General features: G+C 42.8%; 2 protein-coding genes across 3 annotated transcripts; both read right to left on the reverse strand.

Annotated features, from left to right (window-relative positions):
- Window positions 1–817: 817 nt before the first annotated feature.
- On the reverse strand, window positions 818–6,964 carry si:ch211-266g18.9 (transforming growth factor-beta receptor-associated protein 1). Its single transcript, XM_023277381.3, has 11 exons — window positions 5,541–6,964; window positions 5,190–5,384; window positions 4,835–4,989; window positions 4,117–4,199; window positions 3,611–3,958; window positions 3,410–3,467; window positions 3,183–3,326; window positions 2,889–3,023; window positions 2,660–2,810; window positions 2,158–2,579; window positions 818–2,039 (listed from the first exon to the last, which is right to left on the reverse strand). The coding sequence occupies exons 1-11, from the start codon at window positions 6,214–6,216 to the stop codon at window positions 1,896–1,898; spliced, it is 2,511 nt and encodes an 836-aa protein (XP_023133149.2). The 5' UTR covers window positions 6,217–6,964; the 3' UTR covers window positions 818–1,895.
- Window positions 6,965–7,074: 110 nt separating this feature from the next.
- On the reverse strand, window positions 7,075–11,379 carry fhl5 (four and a half LIM domains 5). Of its 2 annotated transcripts, XM_023277336.3 has the most exons (6): window positions 11,251–11,379; window positions 10,879–11,056; window positions 10,474–10,648; window positions 8,924–9,093; window positions 8,578–8,764; window positions 7,075–8,416 (listed from the first exon to the last, which is right to left on the reverse strand). In XM_023277336.3, the coding sequence occupies exons 2-6, from the start codon at window positions 11,038–11,040 to the stop codon at window positions 8,265–8,267; spliced, it is 846 nt and encodes a 281-aa protein (XP_023133104.1). In that variant the 5' UTR covers window positions 11,041–11,056; window positions 11,251–11,379; the 3' UTR covers window positions 7,075–8,264. The 2 variants fall into 2 exon arrangements, with proteins under 2 accessions (XP_023133104.1, XP_054862197.1); XM_055006222.1 differs by lacking the exon at window positions 11,251–11,379 and having other exon boundaries at window positions 10,879–11,216.
- Window positions 11,380–14,585: the final 3,206 nt, after the last annotated feature.

Raw genomic sequence — 14,585 nt, forward strand, 5'->3', positions numbered from 1 at the left:
GATTTTACCATCTTCTTCTGCATCACATGAGAGACCTTTAAATTGCACCAAATCATCTTCTCTGGAGTCTTATTTTGTGCAAGCGTATTTGTATTTGCGTCTGTATATTTTTACCTTTCGGTTACTTGCGGCTGTTGGTCAACATCAAAGGTGAGAAAAGTATTTCTGAGGCGCAGCATAACCACAAGTGTTCAAAACAACATCAACGCTCCCGGAGGATGTCGTGAGAAGGAAGGAGTGGACATAGTCTTGGCCGTGGGTGCAGCCAGTGGTCACCGGTCATCAGGCACGGCCCAAAGATCAGCCAGTCACAGAGCAGCAATAAGTCAATAGAAACCCTAAGAGCCTCCTTCACGACTTAAAACGAGTATAAAAAGGAGGTGATGCTTTATGTTTTCCTCTGCACTGATACCTTTCAGCTGTCCACCTAGGAGCGCTTAAAATGACTTAACAGCAGATTAAAGTTAAATGCCCAGATTATCAAAATTACAAGGAGCCGATATGGAGGAGTGGATGTGGCAATTTTCCTGCAACCACATCAAAGCAAAAAAAAGCTGGAAATACAGTTTTTGTGGGTCTTGTGAGCCAGTTTACTCATATGAGTCAGAGGTTAAATTTATCCGCTCAAAGTGACAAATTTCAAGTTAAGGCTCAAGTCAAGGGTATCCTTTGTGAGTCCCCTAATCCTGTTTCATAAGATTGTGGAACATTAAATGAACACAACCCTCAGATGCTCTACGAGAACAATGACAAACTCCCCCAACAGCCTTATTAGGAGAGAAACTGAAGAAATCTTGGCGAGGGAATAGCAGAGAGATAGGCCTAATCCCTTCCAACATATTTATTCAATATTTATCTACATTGCAATTAGTGAGTCACCCCCAGCCAAAATCCTTACAAGCAGTCTGGCCAAATGTACAAGTTGTCGTTCCAGCTCCTTTAGGCGTCTCCTTAGCTCTTGTCTCAAAATGCATCAGGATAAAGGAACAGTTATGGTTAGCCTTAATGACAAAATTACAGCAGAAATAGACAAATACATCACTGTGTCATCTGACTTAATAATATGTGTTTGAGTTTATTCATAAGATTCCACAGTGTACATGTGGACACAGTGGAGTTTGTGTGTTATTATTTGGGATCCACATCTATGATGCCTCCTAATGATACAGGGTTGATGTTGGTAAAATAGCCGCTGATTTCATATTCCATACACAGCACCAACATGTCATGTGGTTGCTTGTAAAATTAGTTTATGAAATAAAAGACCCACAACTCTGCACTTCCTCGACTTGTTTGCATTTCATTTTAAACCTGTAATTGTGATTTTTATATTGGGTGGTCATAAATGTATATTAATGCATGGGCTCAAAATAAAAGTGTCTCACGTCCAGTTGTTGACTTTCTATTTCCTGCTTTATGCAGACAAATATACACAGTGGAAACCATGATGGCAGGGATGTATATATACAGCATTGGAAGATGGTCAAATTCTCTCTGGTCGTCAGGTTGACCACACGTGGTTTCCAAGCAGAACACCACCGTCTGATCAGTGAATATATACGCATGAGTGTCCTCCACAGTTCACTTTATAGCTATTGCTGTCTACAGTCTCTCAAGGAAATGGCTCAGAGGTGCCGCCTTGAAAAAGTGCACTGCTTGCTCTTTTGCATTTTCAAACCAGTTATTTACACAATCTATTCTATTTTATCTAATTAGAGAATGTGTGTGTTCCAAGGTCCATGAACTGAATCCTTGTACAGAGTTTACATCGATGGCACAGTCTAATCTAGAAAAATGATCAGGTAGAAAGCAGATACTTATTCAGTAAAAATGATTCTCAACAGTGCAGAGACATATAGTGCAAAAACAGGAAATAGACCGGTGTATCAATGTCTTTACGATGCAGAGTAGCCAGTGCAGCTTGTGTGCATCAGCTCACCTTGCATGTTACGGGCGAACTGTGGAGCTGCAAGGTTTCTCTGACAAACACTGCACTTCTGCTCCTTTTCCACTCTGAACTTTGTTTGTGAAGCCTGCATCTACAGAGGAGAGAGCAAAACAACAGTGATCATAAAATGGAGGCAAAAATACATGCAATTTTCATTGCAGTGTAAAAAAAAAAAAAAAATGTGTATAAAAATATGTCATTAAACTCACCCACATGACCTTGAGCCTTAAGAGCTCGGCCTGGGCCAAAGCCTTTTGCACCCTTGCCATCTGCCTCTGGTGGAAGGTTTTCCTCAGAGATCCAACTATGAACGGGGAGACCAGCTGAACAGACCAGGATTCAGGAAGCAGCTGGATCACTTTCTCTAATGCAAACAGCTGAGGGTGGTTGTTGAGCAGATCCACAGCAGCACCTGTGAGAGCCTCAGAGCTCAGGTAGATCTGGAGCAGGTTCAGCAGCAGGACCTGTCTGAAGTGTGAGCCTCGGCCTTGAGCCGCCCTGCAGCAGAAGGCCTCTGCAGCCTGGAGGTCTTTCTCCTGATGAACAAGCAGCTGCAGTGCTGTGGAGTGTTCACCAGCCCTGCCGAGGAGAACGGCTTTCTCCGGGTGTAGGGTTGTTGACTTCACTCTGTCTGCAATGAGAAAAAAAAACAAGACTTTTACCATTTTAATGTTGACAATTCTGTCATTTTCTTTTAAAATGTCCACTCACCATACACAGTGGAGATGTCATAGAATTCGGAATCCCATAGCATCTGCTGCAGCTTCCCTCTGGTCTCCCTCGCATCTGACTTTGTTTCCTCTTCCTCTTGCAGCGTCTGATTAACATATGCCACGGCCAGACGGTTGTGATAGCTCTCCTCCTGAGGGCAAATGATGTCAATTATATCTCTGAGCATTTAATAAAGGCTGTTAGATTAAGTAGCTGCTGCTGTACCCACCTCACTATTCAAATCATGTATTAAAAACTCAAGATACAAAAGCAATGCCAGGGGATACTTCTCCAAGAAGGTGAGGACATTTTGTGTCTCAAATTGATCATCCGGAGGACGCTTGGTGAAAATCTGCACACCTATCTTAATCAGATAAAGGAAAACTGTTTAGTTAAATGACAAAATTAGGCTCATAAGTGAGGCAATTTAATAGAATGTGTTTACATCTGTTGCATATAGTTACACTGAGCAACTCTGCCCTCTGCAGTTTAGTTGAGACCTTCAGAAATGTAAAAAAGGTACCTCCTGGTTTCGTTGCAGAGTCCAGTCTGCAAATGCCCACACAGTCTCTTTGTCTTCCAGCTGACTGAGAGTCCTCACTATGTGTCCATACACATCTGAGCAGGAAGGGTCTTGGTGGAAGCCATCTGTAATCTTCACCCAAGTCTGGAAGAATGTAACAAGCTCAGACACACTACTTTCAGATGTAACGTTTGCATAGTTATGTGTGATGTTTGGGGAAATAATACCTTTAGTGCATCATTTTGCAATCCATGGCTCTTGTAGAGTAAACCTAATGCAAAAAATCTGAAAAAAAAACAAGTCAAATAGCAGAAATTGTGCAGATGTCCCACACACACTTAATTGTTTGAGACAGTTCCAAACAAAAGTCCTGAATCATAAGTGTGATTGTAGGTCATCTGTGAAAAAAAATAATCCTTTATTTTCACCTGTTGTGTTGCTCCAGAACAGGAACACACTGGTTCAGGCTGCACTCATTAGGAGAATCCACAAGCTGCAGTAGATTCTCAGTGTCTCCCGGTTCTACATACAGCCTCAGGAGGGCGCCGTCCACTTCCTTACTGCACTTCAGGCCTTGCTCTGTGCCTCTGACTGCTCTGAGAAAGTCTCCCAGGAAGGCCAGGTAATGATGAAATGTGTTTCTGTCGTCCTGCCAGAGCACCTGGAGATCTCTGCACTTGTTCACTTGATCAAGATGAGATTGAAAGTCCTCGCCGAGACACAGCTGCATGCCAGGATAGAGGCGGATGATTTCTCTGGGGTCCAGCTCACCTTTACTGCTCCAAGTGGGTAATGAGTATTGATTTGTGTTAGACTCTCAGTGTAGAATTCAGCCCAAAAGACACATTTCACATACTGCTACTGTGCAGCTTTCTGAGATTTATTATACATGTTTTTGAATTCGGAGTGTCGTGTGAGGGGGTTTTACTCTCACATGAATAAATCTCTGGCCTCAGAAAAATCCTCCTGGTAAAAATGAGCAAATCCAGCCAGGCAAGTGATGGCCTTCTGCAGCTCCTGCCAGTTAAAAAAATAAATAAATAAAAAATTCTTTTAAAAAACAGGCACACATTGCATGACCATATTTAATGTGGCAATATGTGAACTGAAATAATTGGGACAGATGACATTTGTGACTATATATTGAGGGCAATATGTTACACAAACAGCACAAAACCATACAAAGGATTCAAAATGACTGTGATTAATAAATGTGTTAATGCTGATATCTTCATCTTTAACCTGTATCCTGAGCTCTGACACAGATTTCGCTCAATTTCAGACACCATCTGCTGTCCTCAGTTGCATTCATCCAACTGGAATACACCTACAATGCACTCACACTGATGTAGGCTTGATATCCTGAGCCAATCTGTTCTGCAGCGATGAAATGTTAAATCCAAGCCACACTATGATGCAATGCCAGCTGGGTTTGTAATGCATACATATTATCTACACATCAGTAGTATACATGAAATCTATGCAGCCCTAAATATTGCATTACAAAAGCAGACAACAGAGAAAAAGTCTTGAGTACAAAGTAGGTTTGAAGTTTAGTTTAGGCTCCTTAGCCAAAGCATGTAACAGCCAACTTAGATTTCAAAGCAGGGGCATGTTTCCATCCTGCAGTGAGTCTGTAAATCAAATTTCACCTTGTATGAGTCAAGTGGACGATGGCTTTGAACTCCATCCAGCAGCAATAAGGCCTCCTCCACTCTCTCGTGTCCTACAAGTGCTTGGATTTGCTCTTCGAACGGCACCAGGCTCAGGCTGAAAACGTCTCTCTCCGTGAACACTAACGCGCCGTCTTGAAGGGGAGATTTGTTTTTTGTTCTCAGTGTGTCGGAAACGGTAGGTGCAAGAATGATTGACTGAATTAGTACAAACTGAGACAAACACAGTGACACAGTCTATTAAAAACACACACACACACACACACACAATTTGGCAGGCTGGAGGTGTACAATATGCCTGGATGAGTTGATGAATCGACGTTGCCTGGTTTACCTGATGTGGAAATCAGACCCTTTGCTCCGCTGAGACTCACAGTCTGTTTGTGCTGCTGATCTAACATGCTGCAGACAGACAGCATTTGGGGCTGCAGGGTTAGGATGTAAGGGAAACAGACTCCGGCTGCCAGCACCTCCTGAGGCCACTGCAGGGGAGGGCGCTGGCATATCCCTGTCTTCATCACAAACATGCCTGAGGGATGAGGATGGAGAAATGATATCTTGGCAAAACAAATATCCTCTGGCTGAGTGATATGAAATGATTAAATCTATAACTGCTTTGGAAACTGAGCATATAACGACACATGGAGTTTGCACTAAGCATGTAGAACATTTTGGCAGCTCTCACCCAAATATCCGGGGCCGTTCAGGAGGAACTCCCCTCGACCCACTGAGGTGACGATGGCATGCTGCCTGCTGTGCTGATGAGGAAAAAGCTCCTCAGTGCTCCCAGTCTGGATATCACACAGGAGATACCTGTCACTGGTGGCAAGGCACAGACTTGTACCATCTACTGCCAAAGCCACAGGGTCTTGGAGCAGAGGGACTTCCTTTACAACCTCCCACCTGTCAACTCCCACCACATGGATCCGGATCACTTTCCGGCGGCTGGAGGACGTCACCATCTCCACACATGCTGCCTGCGCTGCCAGCGATGAGTCGCACAGTTCAAACAAAGACACATGCTGGATTTTCTTCAGAGCAGGAACAGGCTCCAAGGAGAACATGTTGAGGGCAGTAACGCATCGGTCCCACAGGACCAGCAGATGGTTGAAAAGTGGAACTGCCCTCAGTTGGGTTACTGAGCTGCTTGAGCCTAGTTTTCTTGCCCTACCTTCTCTGGTTTTGCTCTGGTCTCCATTTGTACCAAGGGTAAGAAAGAGGTGCTGGACTGTTGCATCTTTGGTCCCTATATACACATTTCGGTCATAACACTCAAGGCACTGGATGCTGGATTTGTCCCTCTCTTTCAAGGCTGCTAGCTTTTCGTAGACTTGTTGTAGTGTGAATGCTTTAAAAGCCATTTCAGAAATTTATGGATGTTGGATATGCAAAGGTAAAAGAGGCAAACGCAGCTCGAGTCGAGTAATAATTCACCAGCATGCAGGGAGAAAGAGACTTCTTTAATGCCAAATCTTTTTACTGTGAAAAGTCCTTGGAAAACATGTCTGACTGAATCAAAGCTGCAGTTCTTTTTCTGTGAAAAATGTACAATAAGACGTCCCTACCTCTCTGCTGTTCAACCTTCCTCTAATTCCTCCACAAAGTTTATGAAGTGTAAAGTAGCTTCACCTCCCCCGTGTGACTGTGTACTGACAGGAAATCTATGTCAGCATTTTACAGCGCTCATCCTGCCATGTGAGGATACTTGCACAACTCTTCCAGCAGCCACACCAAGAAAAACGACTTTCTTTTAAAGTATGAAAACAAAGAAGATGGATTTTTTGAGGTGGCCACAGTTATGGTCACTTGTACTTTTACACATACATGTATATATCCATATGTATAAATATATGTGTAGTATGTGCAAGGACTAAAGTGGTGGCTTTGGTCAGTGTGTAATGGACAAGAAGGAAAGCAAGTCATCTGCAGCTCAAACTATATATGGTCTCTCTGAGCTTGTTTACAACATACATGAGGTCACGAGGCAACAGAAGCACAGCAGCGGTTTGTTTTACACCAATGATTGTCTAAAGGATGGCTCTGAGGGGATACTGTGGTCATAAAAAGATCAGCATTTTAAAGCTACAATCACAGCTATATTTGTTACTCTGAACTTTGAGTCTTTCTGTTTTCCCTGAGGAGTTTCAGATAAATATAAAGTGGCCTCCTCTGGATGGCATTATTGGAGCAGAAAAAAGACAGATTAAGATGAAGAAAAGCAGGACTATAAAAATATTTATTCAAACAAGCTTCAGTGTGCAAAGCACCGAGGGAACCAAAAATCCATGTATTATTCTCTGTTTACATAGTGTAAGTACATTTTTATGTAGGCATCACCAATGTACAATAAGCATACAGTAGCATGCCACAACATTAAAACCACTGACAGGTGAGATGACAAATACTGTTGCGATGCATGTTTTTGCTGGCAAACTTTGGGTCTTGGTGTTCATATGGATGTTACTTTGACACTTATAACCTACCTAGACATTGTTTCACTCTCAGAACAGGACGGTGCACCCTATCACACCGCAGAAACTGCTCATAATGACTCAAGGAACACGACAAAGAGCCCACGGCGTTCAGCCTCCAAGTTCCTGAGAGCACAATCCATTTAGCATCTGCTGGATGAACTGGAACAAGCGTTATCCACCCCCTGAGCCCTCAGGAAGCAAGGGATCTGCTGCCAATGTCCCAGAACTGGACACCACAGGACACCAACAGAGGTTTTATGCCCATCCTCTGATGGATCAGAGCTGTTGTGGTGGCACAAGGACCAACACAATATTAGCCAGGTGGCTTTAATGTTGTGGCTGATTAGTGTATATGTATAATGAAAGTCAGACCTGCATTCAAGTGGAAAATATGCTTTTTAGGGCTCCACCTAACAATTCTTTTCAGCATTTAACTACTGGTTATTTTCTCAGCTAATCATTTTGACCATATAACATATAAAACTAATGAAAAATGCAGGCTATTTTTCCAAAGTGACATCCACAAATTTCTCAATCATCAGTTCAAAACCCAGATATATTTAGTCTGTTGTTGCAGGTAAGTTTTTGCTGATCAAAAAGAAAAAAATTCGAATTGACTAATATTATTAATAAATATCTTTGTTAAAAATGAATGAGGAGAAAAAAAAACAAAAAGATTTTTCATTTCAAGACACAAGAAAAACATTCATCAACAATAGCACATTCAGCAGCCTAACTTATTAAAAAAAAAGATAGATGTTTGTCTTTATGGAAATACCACAGTCATTTATAACGCAAAGATAAGCATTTGACATTCAGAGTTTAATTTTGTGCCAGGCATGCGAACAGGAAATATTCATGGAGCCACAGTATTTTTATCAGAATATGAGCTGTTGTTGTCATTCGGGTGAAGCTGTGATCCCTCCATGAAAAGGTTATTTCTCCCTCCCGCAGTCAGTGCACAAAATGTTGTCGCGCTGGGTGAGAAATCCACGTCCCACCAGTGACACGGAGCACTGCATGCAGGTGAAACACTCACTGTGCCACTGGCGTTCCTCGAAGGAGATGTACTTGGCCCCAGCCAGACCTGCACACACCAAACAAACATCCATGTATCTCCCAACAGTAAAAGGTTAATGCTTACTCTTGACCTCGTTTACCTGCAAGTTCCTACACAAATGCAAATGTCTATATGAGGAAGAGATGGTGTCAGAGTGAATGAAAACATGATGGTAACCAGTGACTCACTGGTGATGGCTTTGGTGCAGCCCACACACTTCTTTGCATACAGGTTGCTGAAACATTCGAGGCAGTAGGGGTAATTTTCCCTGGAGGTGAAGCGCTGGCCTGACAGCTGCTTTCTGCAGCCAATGCATAGGAAACACTCGCGGTGCCAGGGCTTGTCTTGGTAGGTCACTCCACCTGTTGTGATGGCCTAGAGGAAACACAAACCCAGGCAAAGAAAAAGGAGACACAACACGATGTCAGTCCTCTTGACATGCAGTGGCAGTATGAGCAACATTAAAATGCCACAGCCGGGGGAAGGATTTACTGCGGTGGTCAATACATATAAACCACTCAGCCGTAACCCTACCTTCTTACAAGCGCAGCACTGGTAAGCAAACTGCTTCTCGAAGCAGGGAACACAGAAGTAGCCGGTGTCTTTGGGGATGAACGACTTGGTTCCTATTGGCTGCTGGCAGCGGTGGCACAGGAAGCAGGTCTCATGCCAGCTGTTCCCCTTGTATTCCATTTTGCGGGAACCTGGCACACGGGACGAGAGCAGCTAAGTCAGCATATGGTACCACTATGACAGAGACACTGAGCATCCCAAAATAGTCCTGCTTGTCTGTAGGGAGGGGACGACACAAGCTAAATAATCGTGAAGAGAATTTTGGGAATGGAAGAAATTCCGGTGCTCGAAATAATCAGATGGAACATAAATTTCATAATTATCACACCATATAGCTTGTAATTGTGGTCAAATTTACATTTTCATGACCATATCCTCTGGACCATTTATCTTATAAAATTGTAAGTTCATCCTTGATCATGGAGAAAGCTGGTGACAAAATATTTATTAAGCAGCTGCTCTGGTGCTTTTAATGGCACTATGCTCACCAGCTGTCATCATTGATTTGTTGAATTTCATTCAACATCTCAACTGTAAAGGCCAAAATAGATCAGATGTAAAAGGGAAAAATGGAAATTTGAACGTCTCCAACTGAGGCAGGTGAGAAAACTCCATCTGCTCCGATCAGCTTGTTTCCGAGGTCAAGATTGAACTTTAAATCTCAGATTATTTTTTCTCAAATGCGTAACCGTCATCATCATCATCATCATCATCATCATCATCATCATCATCATCATCATCATCGTCATCATCGTCATCGTCATCATAAGGACTTGGCAATAGGCCAAAGATATCAAATTGCTAACATGATAGGACTCTTAATAACAAGTTTGTTCAACCTACCACTTTGGATAAATGTCAGAATACCATCTAATTAACAAAGATTAGTAACAATAGCCAGTGATGTTTAGAGGTTTAACCGACCATTAAATGGTCATATATTAATACATCAATACGTCAACATTTCAGAAAATATGCTTTTTCCTGATTCCACTGCAACAGAGATGCAACTTTGTGGCTTTTAGAGGTGCGAGTAGGTAAATGTTGTTATCACTAGATAGTCAGGCTAACTTTGCGAAGCTAACTGTCTCTCTGACCAAAAAATTGTATCAGTCCTCTCATATAACTAGAACAAACATTAGAAGTAAACAAATGCAGGTCAAAAATGGTAGTTTAGTCATTTAATAGCTATTCTAGAGCTTTCAGTTGCATCACAGTATCTTCCTCTTCACTTAGAGTTTGACCAACTGTAATGGAGTTAGTATTTGCTGACTAAAATCAGAGACTGAAAGTTCATTCTGGACTTTGGATGAAATAAACAACACCTGAAACAGCTCATGAACAGACTTTGTGAGGATGGTTTTGTCAGCAGTGTCCAATGCCACGGCTGAACTTCCAATCTCATGAAGCATTTATGTCTCTATAAAGCTTTCAGTTACTACGTTACATGTGCATGTCATGAAAGTAAGTGTTTCAGGCGACATTGTTCATCCCCATTCATCCCTACATACCTGGCATGATGGTTTTCTTGCAGGTGCTGCACTTGGAGGAGTAATCATGGGCGTAGCACTCAGTGCAGAGCAACAAGTCATCCTTGGCAGCAAAGGCCTTTTCCACCAGAGAGCGGCTGCACTTTGCACACTTGAAGCACTGCTCATGCCAGTGGCGATCCTTATAGGACAGGTCCTGCCAATATTATTTTTTTTTAATTATTTCAAACATTCGCTATCATTCCTTAAGATTAATGGTGCATTTAGAATTCATTTAAGAACAGCTATAAAAATAAAATGCATCAACATGTTACTTATCTTCTGATCGCTTTTAAAAACCGTCAGCATTGTAATAATTACAATCTTATTTTGCACACTACTGAGGTGGAAGCTACTCCTTTCTGGAGAACACTGGTGCTTCCTTACCTTACAGTTACAGCCAATTGATGAAGAGCAGCCCTCACAGCAGTTAGCGAACAGGTTCTCATAGCACTTAGTGCAGTACTGTGTGTCCTCTTTCATTATGTACTTCTTCCCCAGCAGGGAGTCTTTGCAGTAATGGCAGTCGAAGCGCTCGCTGATAGACATTGTTTGCTTTTCTTAGCTGCGGGTCAAAGAGAGCAGGAGGAGGAAAATTGGACAATAAGGAACAATAGAAAAGATTGAAAATGCCCTGTAATAGTCCAGGCAATTTCTTCTCCCTCTCATCAAGCAAGTAAAGAGGCCAAGCTATTTTTTCCCCTTTCTTTGCGAAAAACTGAAAAAAAAAAAGCTGTGTCGTATTAAAGAAGTCTCTACCTCAGCTGATGTGGGGTGAGGATGAGGCTGAAGCCGGGGACTGCAGACACTGGGCTGGAGCAGGGATGAAAAGGGGTCAGGCAGGATTATGGGGTATCCACTGGGGGGCTCTTCTATAAATACAGGCCCTCTTATTAGCGGTAATCTCTGGGGAGAATGGACATACTCCACTGCATCATTCTGCACCTTTTAAGGGAGCTGATGGTGCACAGAGGCTTGAACTGGTTTAATCATTGTTCTTTTTTCCCCAAAAACAATGAAACACAAAGAAAATAGCAACTTTAGGTCAAGAAGGTTATCGTTGGGGAACCATACAGCCTATTAGCTCACTAATGTCAGTTCAGTTAATGATGAAATTTGAGCCGAAGCAACCAAAATCTTTACCACTCCCTAATATCACTTTGGACATTGGGGCCACAGCAGAGCGACTTGGCCACTTGGATGCTGTGACGTGTCTGGACACACTTGTGGCCTTTGTCAGCGCCTGCTACACACACAAGCAGTTGCAGATGGCTTATGAGAGGTAGGTGCCAGCAGCTTTGTGGTTGCCAGGTACTGAACTATACTGCCAGGACCTCTCAGTGGCTATTGAGAGCGCTTTGGCAGCACTTCAGAACGGAGAAGCTGCGGGCCGGTGGGTGTTCAATGCATCCACGGCGAAATACACGAGCAGAGAGCAGAAATGACACTTTAAACGACGACAGTCTTACTAACAGTGATACTCCCGTTACTTCATTTAAAATCAATTCGGAGTGTGTCACTGTGGAACAAATGGTGCCATGCCCAGATCATAACAACACAATTTATAATTCAGGTGCTTCACGTTTCTCTGTGTAAATGTTTGTCTTGTTCAACCAAGCTAAGTGAGTGCACAGGTATGGTTGTCCAAAACAAAAAAACAAAAACAAACAAACAAAAAACACACATCTCTCTTTTCCAAGTGGTTAAATATTAAAATGCATCTGTTTTTCTTTGACTGACAGATAACTGATTACATTTGAATTTCGGAACATGTGCTCATATCAGTTTTCCAAGGGGATCAAGGGGGGCAGACATCTTCATAAAAATAGCCTGGGAAGACCACCAGCCCAGCCCACAGGCCTAATCCCTCGTATCCACACACAGGAAGGTCAACGACAGTGATGAGGTTGAGAGGAACGCAGCTCTGTGTACATGAACTCTCTTTCACTCCGTCTTCGCTCTACATTCACTTGAGTGCCGCTCCTTGTAAAGAAAGCGATCTCGAATTACCCCTTGCAATAAAAGTAAGCCATTTTTGGACCGGCAGATGATGTAGGAACACGGTTCTGCAGTGCATGTAGGTGGTACCTACATGCCTCTGAGGGATAACGTAAGGCTATGTTATTTTTGACCTGCCCGATGTGTGTTATGTAAGGCTTTCAGCGAAAAATAACCGTATCATGTCAGGAATTCAGGTGTGGGCAAGGTTTTGTGAAATATTTCTTGATTTAAAATCATGCCATCCTACAGGTTCTTCTTATTTCTAAGTAGGCAGATCTGCGGGATTACACGAGTCATCTCTTGCACTGGATTAAAGCATTGAATCCTCGCTCCCTGCTGATGTCCAGATCAGTGACAGTGAATCACAAAGGCCTTAAATATACCCAGAACCAACTGCAGGACAAATACAGTCAATGCCTCGCAAAAGCTTCTAATCTTTGTTGTTTTGCTGCACAGTACTGTACGTCTGTCATCATGTGACATCCAGGCGGCAGGATGGAGGTGACCTATATTCTCCAGCAAACAAAAACTCTCATCTCTTGAGTGTGTTGGCATATTATGAAAAATAAATTGCATGTCAACAGGCAGAGTCATTCACTAGATCCTGAAGCAGAGGTTGTTGTACAGTATTTTGTGTTTAATTTGTTTCCTGCTTGCATGTCTAATTTAACTGCTTTGATTTGCTTCTGATAGATAACAGGTGCTGGTGTTTGTGTCTTAGATTATTAACTTCTACACCAGACAGTGCCAGCTCTGCCGAGCAAAAGGCATGCTGATCTTGCATATTCCTTTTTGCCTGCTTAATCCTCTGAAGTCAACTAGTGAGCAGCTGCCAACAGATTTCGTATGCGGCCTGTCTAGCCTCAATAAATAGGCCTTTATTTGACCTGGACTTGGGTGTCCTCTTATCTTAATGTATTCAGGCTTTACAATAAGGTGTCAGTGGCTGTTTTTTCCCCTTAATCAAATGATCTCCGAGAAGAAGAGAAGCATTTACTTTGGTGGCTCCTTTGAGGTGGTGACTTGCTGTATGCTGAGACAGATCAACACGCCACAGTTGCATCTCTCTGAAGCACAAAAGCCTCGCTGCACCGAAGCTGACAGCTGGTTGGCATGGTGATGACAGCATAAGTGGGATCCATTAGGGTTGAGATGAGGGGCGGCTCTAGTAGTTAATAAGAGGACTCACACAAACCCGTCCCTTTGAGCGAGCCTCTGTGGTCTTCTGCGACATAGAGAGCTCGCTTTCAACGCGGTATATTCAACAGAACAGGATAGCCACATAGGGGGCTGCAGGGGGCCAGGAGATACAATCTACTAAGTCTACAATCTAGCAAAACCTTACACCCCTTCAGGGAGGCCCTGAGAGTGCCTGGGTAATGCCTCCACCAACTCCGCCTGCCACCCCCATCCCAGTTCTCACCAAAGTGAGTCATGGTATGAGTGGGTGACAAGACCTGTCACAGAGCCAGACATATGATCTGCGCTGCTAAAGAGGAGAGAAAATCGTGTACTCCTTGGTATGTACAACTCATTAAAATGTTCTCCGCTTCCACCTCCTGCATCATGGAGCTTGTGGTACTTGGATTAACTGTAGACAAAGTTAGTGATTGCATTCGGGTGACAGCAGCAGCAGGGCAGAATGCAAAACATCCCAGTTTATACCTAGAATTTCAATCAATTATTTACAGCCTGCAATTGAAATTCTCGCATAACTGTGACAGGAACAAACTTCAGTAAACCTCAGCCAGCCTCAGATCCCAGGAAGAATTGCATTTTTTTTTAACTCCAGCTTTCAACAACACTGTCCAAGAACAGTAACTTCATCCTCAGTGAAACTCGTCCTAATATATAAACAGTGCAGCATAAATAAACACACTTCATTAAACAGTAACTGCGTCTGATTTTTGGGAAGATCTAAAAAAAAGAAACAACAGCACTCATTAGTTTGGCAGGAATCTAATCTGGGTTTCATTTTTTTGAGTTAAATGCCAGAAGAGGTAAATAGTGCAATGTTTGCTGGCACCTTGATGACACATTTTTAATGGGAATATGCTACAGCAAAAACTTGCAAAAAGCGATGTTTTTTATTG

This window comes from Amphiprion ocellaris, chromosome 20 (genome assembly GCF_022539595.1).
Source record: "Amphiprion ocellaris isolate individual 3 ecotype Okinawa chromosome 20, ASM2253959v1, whole genome shotgun sequence".
Lineage (NCBI taxonomy): Eukaryota > Metazoa > Chordata > Actinopteri > Pomacentridae > Amphiprion > Amphiprion ocellaris.